We start from the raw sequence: 16,686 nt of genomic DNA on the forward strand, positions 1-16,686 counted from the left end.
CACACACACACACACATACACACTCTCTCTCTCTCTCTCTCTCTCTCTCTCTCTTCTTAGTTGACTGCAGTTCTTTGTCTAGGGGTGAGGCCTTCTGAGTGTTCTCCCATGTCAACATATATCTTCCTTGTTCAGGTCATGCCTTGGCAGCCTTGTTGGTGAGACCTCCTGGCTGGGGCCTCTGACATTTCTAGTAGACACAGCAAATTCCCTGTTCCTCTGGCTTTTCCAACCTTCTCACCTCTTTTCTCCAGTGATCCTTGCGCCTAGGTTGTGTGTAGATGAGAATTATGTTGTAGACATATGCATTGGCTCTGGTCTCCAGAGTTTTCCCTTTGGATCAGTTGAACTTTTATGCAATGGTCACTGTCACAAAGAGAAGATTCCTTGATGAGGGATGAGGGCTACACTTCCCTCTGGACATAAGGACAGATGTTTAGAGTGCAGTTCAGGATTGAGTTTTCTTAGTGAGGTGGTGGTTGTAGGTTCTCCTAGTGTCCATGACTTTAGTAGCCTCAGGTAGTTGGTTAGATTTCCAGTGGCAGGCATGGCTTCCCTCTTGTTGGGTGGGTCTGAAGACCAGAAAGCTGTTGGTTACTGCCAAGATAGGAGTGGGAGAAATAGTTACACCCAGGGACGAGCATACCAGTCGGTTAACCAGGAGCAAATGGTCAGCCCTGAAAACTACGTAAAAGTAATGTTATGTGGACCACACAGGTTATATTTAAGTATTCAAGAATACATGTGTATGCATCTATCTGTGTATATACATATACACAGGCATACACATATATAGATACATACACACATGTACATGTAACAACAATTAACAACAATTGAAGAGAGAAAGACCGTGAATTTGAAAGAGAGCAAGGGGGTATACATGGGAATTTAGAGGGAGGAAAGGGAAAGCGAGATGACTGCATTATAGCCTTAAGGAAATTTAAAAAATATTTTAACGAACTCACAAAAAGTTAGCAAGGCACCCGGAAAGCAGTAGCTAGTGGCCAAGGCCTTTCTTCCTAGAGAGCGTCCTCTGGAGGCCCAGGATGCTCTCTTGTCTCCCCACGGAGACACCGCCCCTCGGCCTGCCTGAGAGGCACACACATGCTCTGTATCATGTATGTACATGTTGTTTTTCCTTCTTTAGGGGTACAGGATTTGAAATGCACAACCAACAACATGCGAGTGTGGGACTGCACGTGGCCAGCTCCCCATGGGGTCAGCCCTGGAACTGTTAAAGACATTTGCATTAAAGACAGGTAAGGACATCCTGGGTGCATCTGCAGCTTCTCCCCTGCTTATTTTTGAGTGAGACAGTTTTGTTCTTGGATTTTTTTTAAAAAAGGTTTTATTTATTTATTATATGTAACTACACTGTAGCTGTCTTCAGACACACCAGAAGAAGGCATCGGATCCCCATTACAGATGGTTGTGAGCCGCCATGTGGTTGCTGGGATTTCTACTCAGGACCTCTGGAAGAGCAGTCAGTGCTCTTAACCTCTGAGCCATCTCTCCAGCCCCTGGTTCTTGGATTTTTAAAGGACATTTGTATTTAATCTCCTTTTTCTTAAAAATTTCAAGTCTTATATTAGTCCAGATGGGAACTCGATCGGCTAACCAAAAGTGCTTTTCTTCTGCTGTGTGCAGTATGGAGATGTAGTACCTCCCACGGGCACTGATCTGCTCAGCGGGCTTGACAGGTCTACTCCAAGCTGTTGTCTACCTTTATCAGGTTGATGTCTGTGCCTAATAGAAAACGCCAGCAACAGCAGTTCCACACACAGGTGTCAACTCTCAGGGAAGCGGTCCGGCTGTGGGCAGTCCAGGGCTGCCGCAGTTGTCAGTGAGGCTGTCCTTGTCATCAGGTTTCTTTGCCATCTCTTGTCTGAAATCTGATGGTTTAGGAATCTCATGATAACATGAGGAATGACCCTTAGGTCTGCATTTGAAGAAGCAAGCAGGAAAGGGAAGGATGACTTTTCTATTTAAAGACTCATAAGAAGTCCCATAAAACACCTAAACTGGCCGGATCTAGTTAGATGGGCTAGTAAAGTCTGGCTCCTGTAGAGTCTTGGAGATAAGTTCTCCTAGGCAGGTGACAAAGTTCAGCCAGCACTGAGTCCATGTTATTAAGTAGGAGGGTGAGGGTGGCCTTGGGTGGTAGGGGAAGGCTCTGAACATCACCTTATAGCTTAAGTAATCTTGGTGGGCTTGACACATTGCTTTGTAGAATGGAGGCCTACACAGAATCTCTCACTTTTTCAAAATCCCAGCAGGACAATCAATTACTTAGCAAACCCCCACAGGTTTAGCTAGCTTATCTCCAAGTCCCAGTTTACAAACAAGTGGTCCTGATATAAATGGACACATGTTTAGACAGAGCCTAAAGACATTCCCCTTTGTGTATTTTACCAAGCACTATTGCAGACACCAGGAAGGCTCGTCCGTTAAAACAGGTTAGAGTATGTTGCAGAAACAGCCTTCAGACCTTTACTCATGAGGATGAAGGGCTGTTTTCAGGTTATGGTATCAGCTGGGATTTCCACCTTGAGCCTCTTATTATGAAGTCATTGTAAGGGGACCAAAAGGACAGAGCTTGTGTTGGCTTTTAGAACTTTATTAAGTGGATAACTGTGACTTTGCTTCAGATTTTTCTGGTCACATAATGTCACATGGCCATTCCTTGTTTTCAGAGGGAGAGAGGACAGTTTTACCTTGAGTCCTAGGGAGGAGATCCTGGAACTTTGGGTAAATGGTTTGAATGTTGACTGTGGCACTCTGAGGAGAAAGTTAGGTCCTGCTCATCATGGGCTCACAACAGATAGCAGTAGTACTGTGGGTGGCTTGCTGGCCGAAATGTAAAGTGACTTGCAAAGGAACAGAAACCATGGAATATGTCAGAAGACACATTTGTAACTTCCTTTGCAGAAAGAGAGACTTTGTACCGAGGATAAACAAATGAAATGGTGTGATTTGGAGAATTCTAATGATCTCCAGTTATAAGGTTAAAGATGCAAGCCTAGAGGATCAAGTCCAAAGTCTATTTTTTTGGGGGGCGGGGGTTTCAAGACAGTTTCTTTGTATACCCCTGGCTGTCCTGGAACTCACTCTGTAGACCAGGCTGGCCTCAAACTCAGAAATCCGCCTGCCTCTGCCTCCCAAGTGCTGGGATTAAAGGCATGCGCCACCACTGCCTGGCAAGTCCAAAGTCTTAAGCGAATGGAGAGAGAGGGTTGTGCTCCGTTCTGGGTGAGGGCTGCAGGAGGCCTGGAAAGTTCTTATTCGTAAAAACAAGAATGTGAATATGCCCCATAGAGATACAAAGGGCCATGAAACCCAAGAGGGAAAGCAGTGGTTGTCTGTGAGACTCGGGATCAGAAGCCTTCTACATCCACATGATGAGGTCTTGTTGAAGTTAACTGTGAGCCCGGTTGGTAAGAAGAGTGGGTATGTGCACAGGGACCACTGTGTCCAGTTTCTCTTCTGCCATGGCCTCTGCCGAGCCCTGCTTCCACTATGAGGCACTGGGCGATGGTCCCTTCGTGTTCTGTGCATACATGTTTGGGAACAGTGTGTGTGGAGCAAAGCTCTGGCAAGTTGAGGTGGGATTTGAACAGTGTACAAACCTCGAGGCTCCTCAGAGCTTGCTCTGTGTGTTCTGGCAGGCAGCTTCCTCTTCCTCATATTGCCATTAACTCCTCTTTTTTTTTTTTTTTTGGTCGTAGCGTATAGTGCATACAACTCAACATTACACAAAAGCACAGGGCACTTTCTAGTGCTTCTAATGTTAGTCAAGCTTTTATGAGCATTGCACTATTTTTATCTGCTATTTATAGTTCCCTTTCTTTCATTACAGGTTCCATTCTTGTCATCGATTGGAGACAACAAACGTTAAAATTCCAGCTCTGTCACCTGGTGATCACGAAGTCACAATAAATTATCTAAATGGCTTTCAGAGTAAATTCACACTGAATGAAAAGGATGTCTGTAAGTTCTTAAAAGAAAATTCTGTCCTGTTTGTTATCATCATCAAAAGCATTTGCTTTTCCCTCTGGCCACAGGAGCTTGCCACGGAGCTCAGGCTAGCCTTGAACTTGTGGTTTCCAGCCTCCAGTCCTGAGAGTCGGGCTCAGAGATGTGTGTCACCACACCAGGTGGAAATTAATCTTAAATGAACAAAGTCTCTGTTGATACTATGGTGCTGGGTCGCTGGCCCAAACCTATGATTTGTTGAATTTCGTTTATGTTACTGCTGCCATTCACTCCCCCGTCCTCACTGAGGAGAGGAGCAGATATATCTTCCAGTGAGAACAGAGGAAGTGGAGGTCCTTCCCTTTCTTGGTCTCTATCCTGGCTCTAGTAGCCTCGATGCCTGCACGGACCCCAGCATGTCTCAGGGGTTCTTTGTTCTAGGAGTGTAGTCACCGACCACCCCAGAGGTGACCCTGTCCCACTGTCCACTCACACTTGCACATGCTCCTGTAGTCCTTTGTGGCAAGTTCCCTCAGTCGAATTCATAGTCCATCCGTTGTATAGCTTGGTGCTTACTACGTGTTTACATCACAGGAAGTGTGTTCTGTGAGGGAAGGGCCAAGGACCTCGTGTTCTTCTGTACTGTTCACAGGCAGTTGGCAAGGCTCTCTGCATGAACACCTAGGACACTGGCCTCCAGTACAGAGGGAGGACAGAGGCAACTCAGGCAGACAGATACAGAACTTGAATTTCACAGGTTTCTCTCATGGCAGTCAAGAGGTCTGGGAGCTTTTCACCCCTGAGAGGTTGGCGTCATAGGATCATGGTGAGCCGTGTAAGGTTCCCGACGTTTAGACTGCGGGGTGAAGAAAAAGTCAACTCTGATTTGTCCACTTTTGTGGAGTATATGTGTTGGAAAAGATTATATGTCAGACATAGTCTTTCCTGATTGCCCACTGAAGGAGGTAAAGCACTTGCCAAGCATCCGGGACAAGTGGAGTTCAGTGGCCAGCGCTCACACATAGGTGGAAGGAGAGAACAGATCCCACACATTGTCCTCAGCTGGACACACAGGTGGCAGTGGGGGTGAGGTGCTAGCTGAGCCATTGTCAATGTAAATTCCTTTCTATCTGGAAAGTTTTGAGTTTCTAAAGAGCAGGTTAAAACTGCCCCTTGATGTCTGTTTTAGCCCAAAAGACAGCAGTTCACAGGCTCTCTGGGCAGCTTGTTTGCCATTGTGAAGAGAAGGGAAAGAAAAATGAGATTTTGTCTCTTTAATCCTTTCATTTGTCATCGTGGCCTTCAGTGTCTGTCTCTCAGCGAAGTAGGGACAGTGACCCTATTTCTGAAGAGTAGGTTATGTGGGTTTCTTAGGGAAGGAACATCTTCTGTCTTCCTCCTTTCTCTCTCTCTCTCTCTCCCCTTTCTTTCTTTGTTCTTTTCTACTATATGTATATTTAAATATTTTATTTAAAACTATATACAGTGGTGAAAATCACATTGATCACATCTTTTCTGTCCCCTAAATCCTCCCAGATCCCCACTTCCCTACTTAGTCAAATTCATGTGAAGAAACAAACAAAAACCCTAAAATCAAAACAAACTGGAAAGAAAAAACAATGAAAAAGAAAATCAAGACAAACAAAACAAAACAAAAAGCACACACACAAAAACATGGAGTCATTTTTTTTTTTGGCTGCTCCCAGGCTTAGAGCCTGCCCCCAGGTGTGGTTGATACCCAGTGGCACTCCATTGGAGGACACCTGATTTCCCCTTTCCTATCAAGCATCAATTGCAAATAGCTTCTTGGTTAGGAGTTTAGGGTAGGACTTTGCCCACTTCCCTTTCTCAGCCCTGGGATTTTTCTGGTTTGAACCTGTGCAGGTCCTGTGAGTGCTGCCACAGCCTCTGCGTTCATGTCAGCCAGGCTGTGTCTGGAGGACAGTGTCCCCTTCAAGGCCGCCACCCCTGGTTCTTACTGTCTTTCCACCTCTTCTTTTACATAGATCCTCGTGGGGAGGGGTTTGACACAGGTATTCCATTTACAACTGAGTGCTCTAAACTGTCTCACTCTGCACGTTGTCCAGTTGCAGGTCTCTGTGTTAATTACTGTCTACTGCAAGAATAAGCTACTCTGATGAGCATCAAGCAGTGCTCTGATCTATGGGTATAGCAATATGTCATTAGGAGACATCTTACTGCTATGATCCGTTAGCAGAAAAGTAGTCGTAGGTTTTCCCCTAGGGCCCATGGCCTACTAGTCTCAGGTTCTTGGCTACTCTAGGATGTCACGTATGGGTTCCATCTCATGGGGTAGGCCTTAAAAATCCTATCAGAATATATATAGTTGGTTACATTCATACCACTATCGCACCAGTCCATCATGCAAGTAGGTTGCTGGTAAGTCACAGGGCTTGAATTTAGAAATTTACAATTACTTTTCCCCTCCAGTAGTATGCAAATGTGTCCTGCAGTACCATAAATGCTAGTCAGTAGGGATGAAGGTTCTAGTTGGGTACAGCTCAATTTCTCAAAGTTCAGTGGCATAAGGAAGTTGTGTTTTCAGCAAATAGGGCCTTTCCATTAAGTTATGGAGAATAACCAGTAGAGTTGACAAGCATCTCTGATGTTTGCGGGTGGTGGTGGTGGTATGGGACTTCTTTGGCCAATGACTCAGTAAGATATAACCCATTTTCTAGCATTTGGAGGTGTTACTTGTTAGCACAATATGTCCTGTTGGGACATTGCCTCACCCATTATATGGTGACTCCATTCATTTAGATTCCATTCATATGTGTATGTATTTTAGAAAGTTCCTGTAGTAGTAGGTCTCTATATGGCTTATCAAAAAGCCTCCAGTGTTAGTTGTGGCAGGGAAGTCTCTCCAACAAGCTAGCATTGCTGCAGGATGCCTGTGTCGTCACGTTTAAATCACGGTGCTTTGATGTCATGAATCACAGCCTTGGGTGCTGCTAGCTTTGTTCTGGGGCCTGGATCAACTCTTTGGCACCAGATCCACCTTGTGTCGTGTGCAGCTTCCATGTCAGAGTTCTCCATGAAGCACGTATGCTCTGTGCCCTCTGTGAAGCACGCATGCTCTGTGCCCTCTGTGAAGCACGCATGCTCTGTGCCCTCTGTGAAGCATGCATGCTCTGTGAGATGGTGCTTCTCACTTAACCTTGCTGTCGTGTGCAGCTTCCATGTCAGGGTTCTCTGTGAAGCATGAATGCTCTGTGCTCTCTGTGAATCACGCATGCTCCATGAGATGTAACTGACTTGGTTCTGTAGCTCAGACTTCAAATCCACACATTCCAGGTCCTGCAGATCTCTATTAAATCTTGTACAAAATGCCGTGTCCGTAAAATTTTAGTAAAACCAAACTTTACAAGCTTATTTTTTAGGTTCTAGGACTGACAGGTTGATAATGGCTTATTCTGCCCATGTTTGACAGTCAGCTAACTTACCCCTGGACGTTTATTTACTCTTGAGTTTCTCACTTACCATGACTTCAGTATCCATGGAACTTCATAAGAAGTAGAAGAAAGAAAAGAAAGGGCCCATCTTTGGATTTTCTCTGACTTATCCTCACACGCCTGTCATTTGAAGAAGAATCTTGCAGCAATGTCTATGTCTGTTTGTGCCACCGGCATTGACAAGGTCACACATGTACCTTGTTTCCCACTGAGGCTTTGATCATGTGCCATGGGCAGGGAGACCAGCAAACTTAAGCATTAACCCTCCTGCTACCTTACTTCAGGTTACAGCTTCCCTCCGCACATCCCCAAATTCTCAAGCAAGGTGTATGTATCTCTTACTTTCTATAATTCAGTGTCAGAGCTACAGCTGTAAGGCCAGATGAGCCCTTCTTCTTCGGGTTGCCTGGACTATGATGTTTTAACACAGCCATAGCAAACTAACAAAGGACCACACCCTTGTTCCACTCTGTATTCTCCTTTCTTCTCCCTGAACTCCATCTTATTTGGACTACTTGACACTTGCTGCTTCTCAACTGTGTGGTCCTGCATACCGCATTGAGCCAGCCTTTGTAGACCTCTTTCCTCCTGCCCTTCAGGGTTGGCCTTTGATTTCTGCACTCAGAACCAAAGTCATTAGAACCGTCTCTGTTGTTTAATGACACCCTCAACTTGGAGCAGCTCTTTGAATTCTTTAAGTGGGTTGCATCCCCTCACGTGAGAAGCTCTGCTGCTGGAAGACACATGAGTGGCCATGAGAGCACGGAAGCTCTGTCCCAGCTGTTCATGTTCTTAAACTCAGGCCACCCCAAACGAGCTCCTTGGCTGCTTCCTTTCAGGTCCCCAGCCAGGTGACACTGGTATTGTGGGAACCCTGCTGCTGCCTGCAGTAGGAAATGTGTCATGCATTTGAAACAGCCAGCTGACAGTTTTCCCAAGTTTGTCCCTTTCATTACCAGGAGCTTCCTGTACAAATAAAGACCTCAATCTCTTCCTCCCCCCCTACTCCCCCCCCACAGCAACAGGGTTTTTTTCAAGGGTTTATTTTCATGCCACATTATTAGTTATTTATTTATGGAGTTTAGAAGTTACTGATAAATTGAAGTACACTGTGAAAAATATATTATTTAACTAACCATCTTTGCTTTTCTTCCGTTTTAAGCTTTAATTCCAGCTACTCCCGAAGTCCTGAATTTGTCTGCTGACTTCTTCACCTCCTCGTTACTACTGAAGTGGAACGACAGAGCTTCTGCACTCCCTTACCCCTCCAATGCCACCTGGGAGATTAAGGTTCTACAGAATCCAAGGACAGAACCCATAGCACTAGTAAGTTTGGGCAAAAATACATTTCTCTCTGAGACAACAAAACCTCACAGCTCTTAAAGCTTTCAAGGTGGCATCCATGAGTTTGGGAATTATTGAAGAAATAGATTAGGGGTTCTTTAAGAGCCCTATGATGTGACTTAAAAATCATTCACAAACAGCCAGGGCTATACAGAGAGACCCTGTATTGAAACCCCTATCCTCACCCCCACCCCCCAAAAAAACAAAAAACAAAAAAAAAAAAATAAACCACCTCACTCACGTCAGGCTGACAGGGTGGCCATACAAGCCTGGGTGCCTGAGTTTGATCCTGGAACCCTGGTAGGAGGAGAACAGAGTTCTGAAAGTTCTCCTCTGACCTCTTATGTCCACTGTGGCATGTGCTTGCCCACACTTACACGCACACACACTAACACGGCATACACACACACACAATGACACAAAAATTAGCAATGAAATAAAAAAAAATCACTTGTAATGATAATACAAAGTTTAAGAAATTAAGGGAAGAGCTATTCCCTGATTCCCCCACTTGGATACAATAAATGCCCAGTCTTTCATTTATGCTTGCTCTTACATAAATTAAATAAAAGTTTATTTTCAGTTTATTTTATTCAATCTGTTATTTTTCCTTTGCCCATTACTGTACAAAAAATGAATATTTGAAACAGGCTTAATAATAATAGTAATAATAATAAAAACAAGAATAAAAACAATAATTGAGAAACCAGTAAGCTTTAATTTAGCAGTCTGAAATAGCATTGTTAAATATAGTTCTTCTCTCTCTCTCCCCACTCAGTATCTCTATGGGTTTCTGCAACTTACACTTGCTTTCCACTTGTTATAAAACATGGGGAACTGGTATGAGAAGTTGGACAGGGGCCATTTGGATACTGGGACAAGAGGGATGCTAGGCAGTAGTGTTTCATTTAAGGTACAGACCGTGAACAGCCATGGGAAATGTTCCACACAGCTGAAGATGGACACAGGGAACCCCTGAGATGCCCTGAAGGGCGCCCCCTCTCCCCACCCCTTCCCACTTGTCCCTCCTTGGGAACAAGCTTGCATTTGTGTATGGAGACAGGGCCTCACTGTAACATGCAGCACTGCGACCTCAGCCTTCCCAGGCCTAGGATTGCAGCTATGTTTAACTCCTTCAGCTCATGCCTTCTGTTCCCATCTCCATTCCCCAGGCAGCAGGCTCCCGCTGCGGTTCCTTTAGAGTTCCTGGGCAGTGTTTTATTAACTGCCCAGTGGAAGTTGGGAGCCCTTTCCTCTTTCCTAACCTACCATGTCTCTGGCTCCCTGGCTCCCTGCTCCCTTCCTCTCTTCATTCCCATCCCAGTTTCCTAACTTCTTCAAATGTAGTTGAACTAGCACAGGTAGAGTAATATTCCAGATATTAGCTTCAATCTCATCTTTTTATGGAACTTCTATGCCTTATTAAGTTTCGTTTCTGCAATTAATTAATTCAATAATAATTTCTCTCTGGGCTGAATGAATCTCCTTAAAATATTCCAATGTATTAGGTATTTTTTTTCGGTTTCCCTTTGTGTGTAAATCTCTCTGTGGCCCTGAAGCTGACCCTCTTCCGTAGACATGGATGGCTGAGTGGTAAATTGCTGAGAGATTCTAACTTAACTATCAGAAGCCTGCTAGCACACAGAAGATGGTGACAGAAGCTCCCTCTCTTCCCTTTGGAAGCGTGAGAGGCTAGCGCTGGGAGCAAGGCACAGCATGTCTTGGGCAGGGTTGCTAGTTTAACCTTACACATTGGAAAGTTTTATCAAGGTTTTGAAGGGGATGCTCCGCTCCTTAATTGTGCGCATGTAGCTTCATTCATACTGCTGAACAGTGAGAGGCTCATTATAGTCCAATCTTTCACCCTCAGAACTTGTTTGATTTCTTTGATTCCCACCCCTCAACCCTGTTTCCCATCTGCCCTTGCTCTGTTTTCTTTTTGTCTGTTCCCTCTGGCTTTATTTACTTCTTTCAGATATAGATCCTCCATTTTTTTCCCCCTTCCTTCATGAGAATCTGGAAACCGTTTCTATAGCAGTATATTTTCTTAGTTGTTTTATTGACTGTTTTGATGAATATCAACCCCTGTAAGGGAATGGACGGTAGTCCCATAGGACCAAATGTTGACAAGGGCACATAATCGGGTAATGATTGTATTGGTCTAACGCTCTTGTTACACTGTGTAGAAACAGACCGTTGTACAGTGGTGCAGACCATTTACCTTTATAGCGTCACTCGGTGGCTGACCACACATATTCTATGAGGCCTTTCCGTCCGTTTATCCTAGAGAAAGGCAGAACATTAGCGTTATTTGGAAGCATAATTTTGTGTTTATTTTCAGGTGTCACTCAATGCAATGCTGAGTGGTAAAGATACAGATCACCACTGGAACTGGACCTCAGACCTGCCCTTGCAATGTGCCACTCACTCTGTGAGCATTAGATGGCACATTGACTATCCTCATTTCTCCGGGTATAAAGAGTGGAGTGACTGGAGCCCGCTGAAGAACATCTCCTGTAAGCTTACTTTTACAGACCATTGGTTCACATGGGTTAGATTGCTTAAGAGTAAGAGGTGGTATATGCCTTTAGTGTTTTTCAAACCAGGTAACTATCTTCCAGAGTGGCCACCCCAGAACTGTAGATTAAAGAAATCTAAGACCTGTTCCAGAAGGCTGTGCTGAAAATCATGTGTCTATTAAATACAACTCCTCTAACAGATGTAAAATTCTGGCAGAGTGAGCAGGGGCCCCGGGTCATCAGGGTCAATAAAATGAAGTCCAGAAACCATCCAGTGTTCATTACAAGTGGACAGGCTGTGGAGCAACATCAGATAAGGAAGGGCCGGAAGCAGCTGGATAAATAAGGAGACTCTGGGGCAGTTGAGCAAGACATGTAAATATAACCCAGGACAGCTGAGTTTAGAAAGGAAGAGAGGGAGGGAGGGACGAGAGCAGGAGAATCGGATTTGGGGACGAGGTGCTTGTGTCTCTCAGCTGTGTCTGTTACTTTGGTTGGCTGAGGGGAATGGGTGAGAGGCTGCCCACAGACATACAAAATATGGGAACTACTTGGGTAGGAAAGGACAGTTTCATCTTTAATACTCTTGAGCTTGAGGCAGTGAAGTTGGAAATGTCAGTCTGGCATCCAGAGACGTGGATGTAGCTGGAGATGTCCCTTTAGGAATCACAAAGATATATGCGATTAGAAGTGTTTAAATTCTGAAGGCCAAAGGGAATTGGGGCACATGGAAGCTTCCCCTTGGAAGCTCTTCTGTCTACAGAAATACTGAGGGAAGGCCAATAGCCAATAGGACTAAGAGTGATCCAGAAAGTTGAGTGTGGTGGAACCCAATAGAGGACGGAGTTTGAAGAGGAGGTATTTGGACCATAAATCAGAAAGGGCCCTTGGATCATGGGACCCATGAGTCCCTTCAGTAGAGTGGTGGACTTAGAAGCCAGATGTCAGGAAAGAGTGAGGGATAAAGGGGGCCAGAGGTCACTGTGTAAACACCAGCTGTTAGGAGTGGAGCTGGGGTGCATGACCTTGACCTGCAAGGGTGTGATTAAAGCAGCAGCTGTGAGTTAGGGTGCGCAGTGCTCCCCACTTGTTTGCTGATGAAAAGCACACCTACTCTAAGAACACAGAAGAGTTTCAAAAGAATAAACGCACTTATCGAGTGGTCCGGTGTGCATCTTCTGCATGTGTATATAAACCCTTAAAAATTAACCTGTGGCCTTCAACAATGGCCTGTGATCTGATTCTGTCTGCGCATAAGTAAATAAAGTCACAGTTTCACTTTGTATTTGTGCCTTGCTTCTTTGAAACCCGAGTGTTGTGCTTTGCATTTGGCTCTGCATTATTTCATAACGTCTACAGTATATTTTGTAGATATTGAACTATTTTAAAAGCTCTCTAATGTGGTGGTTTATGCCTGTAATCCCAGCATGGAGCAGAGACAGGAAGATTATTGCTAGCTTTAGGCCAGCCTTGGCTCCAGGGTGAAATCCAAGCCATTCTGAGTTACAGAATAACACCTTGTTTTAAAATAATAAAAGTGAGGAGCACTCTGTTGGGAAAGTGCCTTCCACTCAGGCAGTTCTGTGGCCCCAAGTTTGACTCCCCAGCACCTCCCTCAAAAGGGCATGGTAACATCGACAACCCTAAGTCTCTGAGGGTGGGTAGATATCAGAGCTTCTACTTCTATCTGGTCTAGCTAAATTAGTGAGATCCAGGTTCAGTGAGAGCCCCTATCTCAAGACAGAGTAGAGAGACATTGAGAAAGACACTCTATGTCACCTTTTAGTCTCCATACACATATACGAGTGTATTCATACATCACACACACATACAAAAAGAAATAGAAGCCGGGCAGTGTGACGCATGCCTTTAATCCCCGCACTTGGGAGGCAGAGGCAGGCAGATTTCTGAGTTTGAGGCCAGCCTGGTCTACAGAGTGAGTTCCAGGACAGCCAGGGCTACACAGAGAAACCTTGTCTCAAAAAACCAAAAAAAGAAAAGAAAGAAAAAAATAAGTAAATAAATGAAAATAAAACTCATCCTAGGAGTCAGAAAGGATGCTGTAAGACAGGTTTGTGTAAAAGATGTCTGAAGTGTGTGTGATTCCTCTTGTTTTTTTTCCTAGGGATTCGTAATACTGAGTCTAATGTTTTCCCTCAAGATAAAGTGGTACTTGCTGGCTCAAACATGACAATTTGTTGTATGAGTCCAACGAGAGTGCTTTCAGGACAGATTGGCAATACGTTTCGTCCTCTCATCCATCTTTATGGGGAAACCGTTGCAATCCATATCCTGAACATACCTGTTTCTGAAAACAGTGGAACAAACATCGTTTTCATCACAAATGACGATGTGTATGGGACGGTTGTCTTTTCAGGCTGTAAGTAGATCGTGTCAAATAGTTCCTCTCGACCGGAATTGGTCCCTTTCCAACCTTAATTTCTTTTCTGTGAGCTGATTCTATTCCTTCCTTATTTCCTTGTTTAATACAAATACCATACATAGTCTCTAGAACACTTGCATAGGAGACCAGAACTTATTTCTTTCATACCAATTCCTATACCAGTTCTAAGTTTCATAATGAGGTTGAGACATCTAGCAACTGGGGTTTAGTTTAAATTCTTAACTTCAGAATTGATTTGAAGTCCTTAGTGTGTGTAGTTTTTCTTACTTGGACATTGCTTAGGAATAATTTCATACACATTTGTTTTCCTTTTTACTTGCATAAACCCTTAAGTAGCCAGGCTCAAATATTTCATACTGTATCGTGTGTCCAGTTTTTAAGTAGCATGTTTGAGGACAGCAAAAGACAAGAGGTGAGAAGTCTTATCCTTCATTCATTCTGCCTGTAATGTGGGCGCCCTCACTCAGGGAGGTGACCACCCACTCGTGTACCCTAAAGTCTAGAAGTTGTGGTGTTGGGCTGCTCTTCCCAGGAAGCTTGTGCAGAATGTCTGTAGATGATTGTGTGTTTAGGACTTTTAGTTTTGACATTGAACTTTCTACTTCTTCCCCTATGGGGCTACCTGCAGCCTTGATGCCCTTGTGTCCTGAACTGAGAATGTTTAGGTTCTGAGGTTGGTCTCTGGGACTCGTGAATAAAGGTGTGTGCAGCAGTTCCAGTGGATGTTGCGATGTTTCTTCTGTTTTAAGGATTTCATGCCTTTATGACACTTAATGAAGAACCCCCTTCAGATGCCCAGATGTTGTCAGGACCTGAGAGAGTCCGGTGGCTGTCAGATTGATCCTCCTTTTGTCTTGGCAGCATTTCCTTTTGGAACCCAAGGCACAGTTAGCTTAGGTTCACATTTAAGTTTTTCACATTGCCTTTTCTTCCTCGTGGGATGTGGGGAGATTCTTTGTAACAGCTCTCCAAATGAACTGGAGTCTAAAATGAGAGGCAGTGGGAGCGTAGTGAAGTCACTTCGGGGGTGACAGTGAAGTGAGCTGCCCACTTACAAGTGTAAAAGGAGGGCTGGAGAGAGGGTCCAGGAATTCAGAATACTTGCAGCATTTCCAGAGGACCCTGATCCCTTCCCAGAACCCACATGATGGCTCCCAGCCATCTGTAACGCAGGTTCCTGGGAATCTATCTGAGGCCCTCATCTGGCACCTGCTGGCACCAGGCACACATGTAGCATATATTCAAAGCATTGGTACACATAAAACAAGAACTAATAGAGCTTTAATACATCAAACACAAACACACACACACACACACCATGTTTGCACATGCATGCACACACACATGAAAAAACAAAAACTTTTAAAACATGGGAATATGGTGCTGTAAAGTAACCTAGTGGGGAGACCATTGGCCTTGGGGTCATTTCCCAAGACTGCCTAAATGGAGTCAGGTAGTGGCAAGCACATAGGCTTGTAATACAACCCTAGCCACTCCACAGGACAGGCAGGAGACTGGGACTTCAAGCTCACCCTCCTCGTTAGCCAGCCCCAGGCCTACCTGGTCTACCTGAGACACTGTCTCCCAACAAAAGAAAAGTTAAAAAAATGAGAGTACACACTATAGATGTGTTGTTTCCATTTCTGTGATCTCAGACATTTTGATATTTTATCATGCATAGCACTGGAGTAGAACTCTTAAAGTCATATTCAATCTTTCTTTGGAAGGTTGAAATGTGACTCGCTGTCCATTCGCTCAGGGTGGTGTAACAGTAGCTTTTCCCACCAGACAAATTGAGTCAGAAACTTCCAGAACAGGTTTTAGAATAAAGTCCAGGTCAAGATTGCTACTTTGTTTTTGTTGTTGTTCTATTTTGCTTTCCCTTAAAGCTATACTGTTAATCCTCCATTTAATAAAAAAATAAAAAAGACCTTTAAAATTGTTTTCCCCCTCTGAACACATTCAGACTCACATGTAGATGAATGTAAGACTCATTCTTACAGCCTGAGTCTTGCATACCCACTTAGTAAACTACTGTAGCAATCCAAGATCTTGAGTGTCTCTGGTTGAATTTATTCCTCGCAACTTAGTGTTTTCTGATGTCAGTTTGGTTTTGTTTTGGGGCTTTGGAGACATTGTCTCACTCTCTAGCTCTGGCTGGCCTCAAACTCACAGAAGTCAGTCTTCCTCTTCTAGACAGTAGGATTAAAGGTATGTGCACCATGGCACCATTTAATAGCTTTTTAAAATTACATCTTATTTTATTATTAGATATTTTCCTTATTTATATGTCATACGATATCTCCTTTCCCAGTTTCCCCTCCAAAAAACCCCAAAAACCAAACCAAAACAAAACAAAAAAAACCAACAACAAGAACAAACCCCTGTTCCCTCCCCCCTCCCCCTGCTCACCACCCCACCCTCTCCTGGCCCTGGCATTCCCCTATGCTGGGGCATAGAACCTTTACAGGGCCAAGGACTTCTCCTCTCATTGATGACCTACTAGGCCATCCTATACTATACACAATGCTGCTGGAACAATTAGTCCCACCATGTGTACTCTTTGGTTGGTAGTTTAGTCCCTGGGAGCTCTGAGGGTGCTAGTTAATTGTTCCTCCTAAGGGACTACAAACCCTTCAGCTCCTTGAGTCCTTTCTCTAACTCCTTCATTGGGGATCCTGTACTCAGTTCAATGGATGGCTGTGAGCTTCTATTTCTGTATTAGTCAGGTACTGTCAGAGCCTCTCAGGAGACAGCTATATCAGGCTGGATTGCTCTTCCTTCAGTCTCTGTTCCATAGTTAGTCTCTGCAACTCCTTCCATGGGTATTTTGTTCCCCCTTTTAAGAAGGAATGAATTGTCCACATTTTGGTCTTCCTTCTTCTTGAGTTTCTTGTGGTTTCTGGATTGTACTTCATGTATTCCAATCTTCTGGGCTAATATCCACTTATCAGAGAGTGCATACCATGTG

General features: G+C 44.3%; 1 protein-coding gene across 4 annotated transcripts in view; it reads left to right on the forward strand.

Annotated features, from left to right (window-relative positions):
- Positions 1-16,686, forward strand: part of Lifr (LIF receptor subunit alpha) — a 94,358-nt gene that overhangs the window by 46,258 nt on the left and 31,414 nt on the right. For all 4 annotated transcript variants that reach the window (XM_031360750.1, XM_031360748.1, XM_031360751.1 and 1 more), the window contains exons 3-7: positions 1,151-1,262; positions 3,860-3,990; positions 8,611-8,774; positions 11,134-11,308; positions 13,437-13,691. In XM_031360750.1, the coding sequence (XP_031216610.1) occupies positions 1,151-1,262; positions 3,860-3,990; positions 8,611-8,774; positions 11,134-11,308; positions 13,437-13,691 (837 nt within the window). The remainder of the gene's footprint in view (positions 1-1,150; positions 1,263-3,859; positions 3,991-8,610; positions 8,775-11,133; positions 11,309-13,436; positions 13,692-16,686) is intronic.

This window comes from Mastomys coucha, unplaced genomic scaffold (genome assembly GCF_008632895.1).
Source record: "Mastomys coucha isolate ucsf_1 unplaced genomic scaffold, UCSF_Mcou_1 pScaffold8, whole genome shotgun sequence".
NCBI classification, from domain to species: Eukaryota; Metazoa; Chordata; class Mammalia; order Rodentia; family Muridae; genus Mastomys; species Mastomys coucha.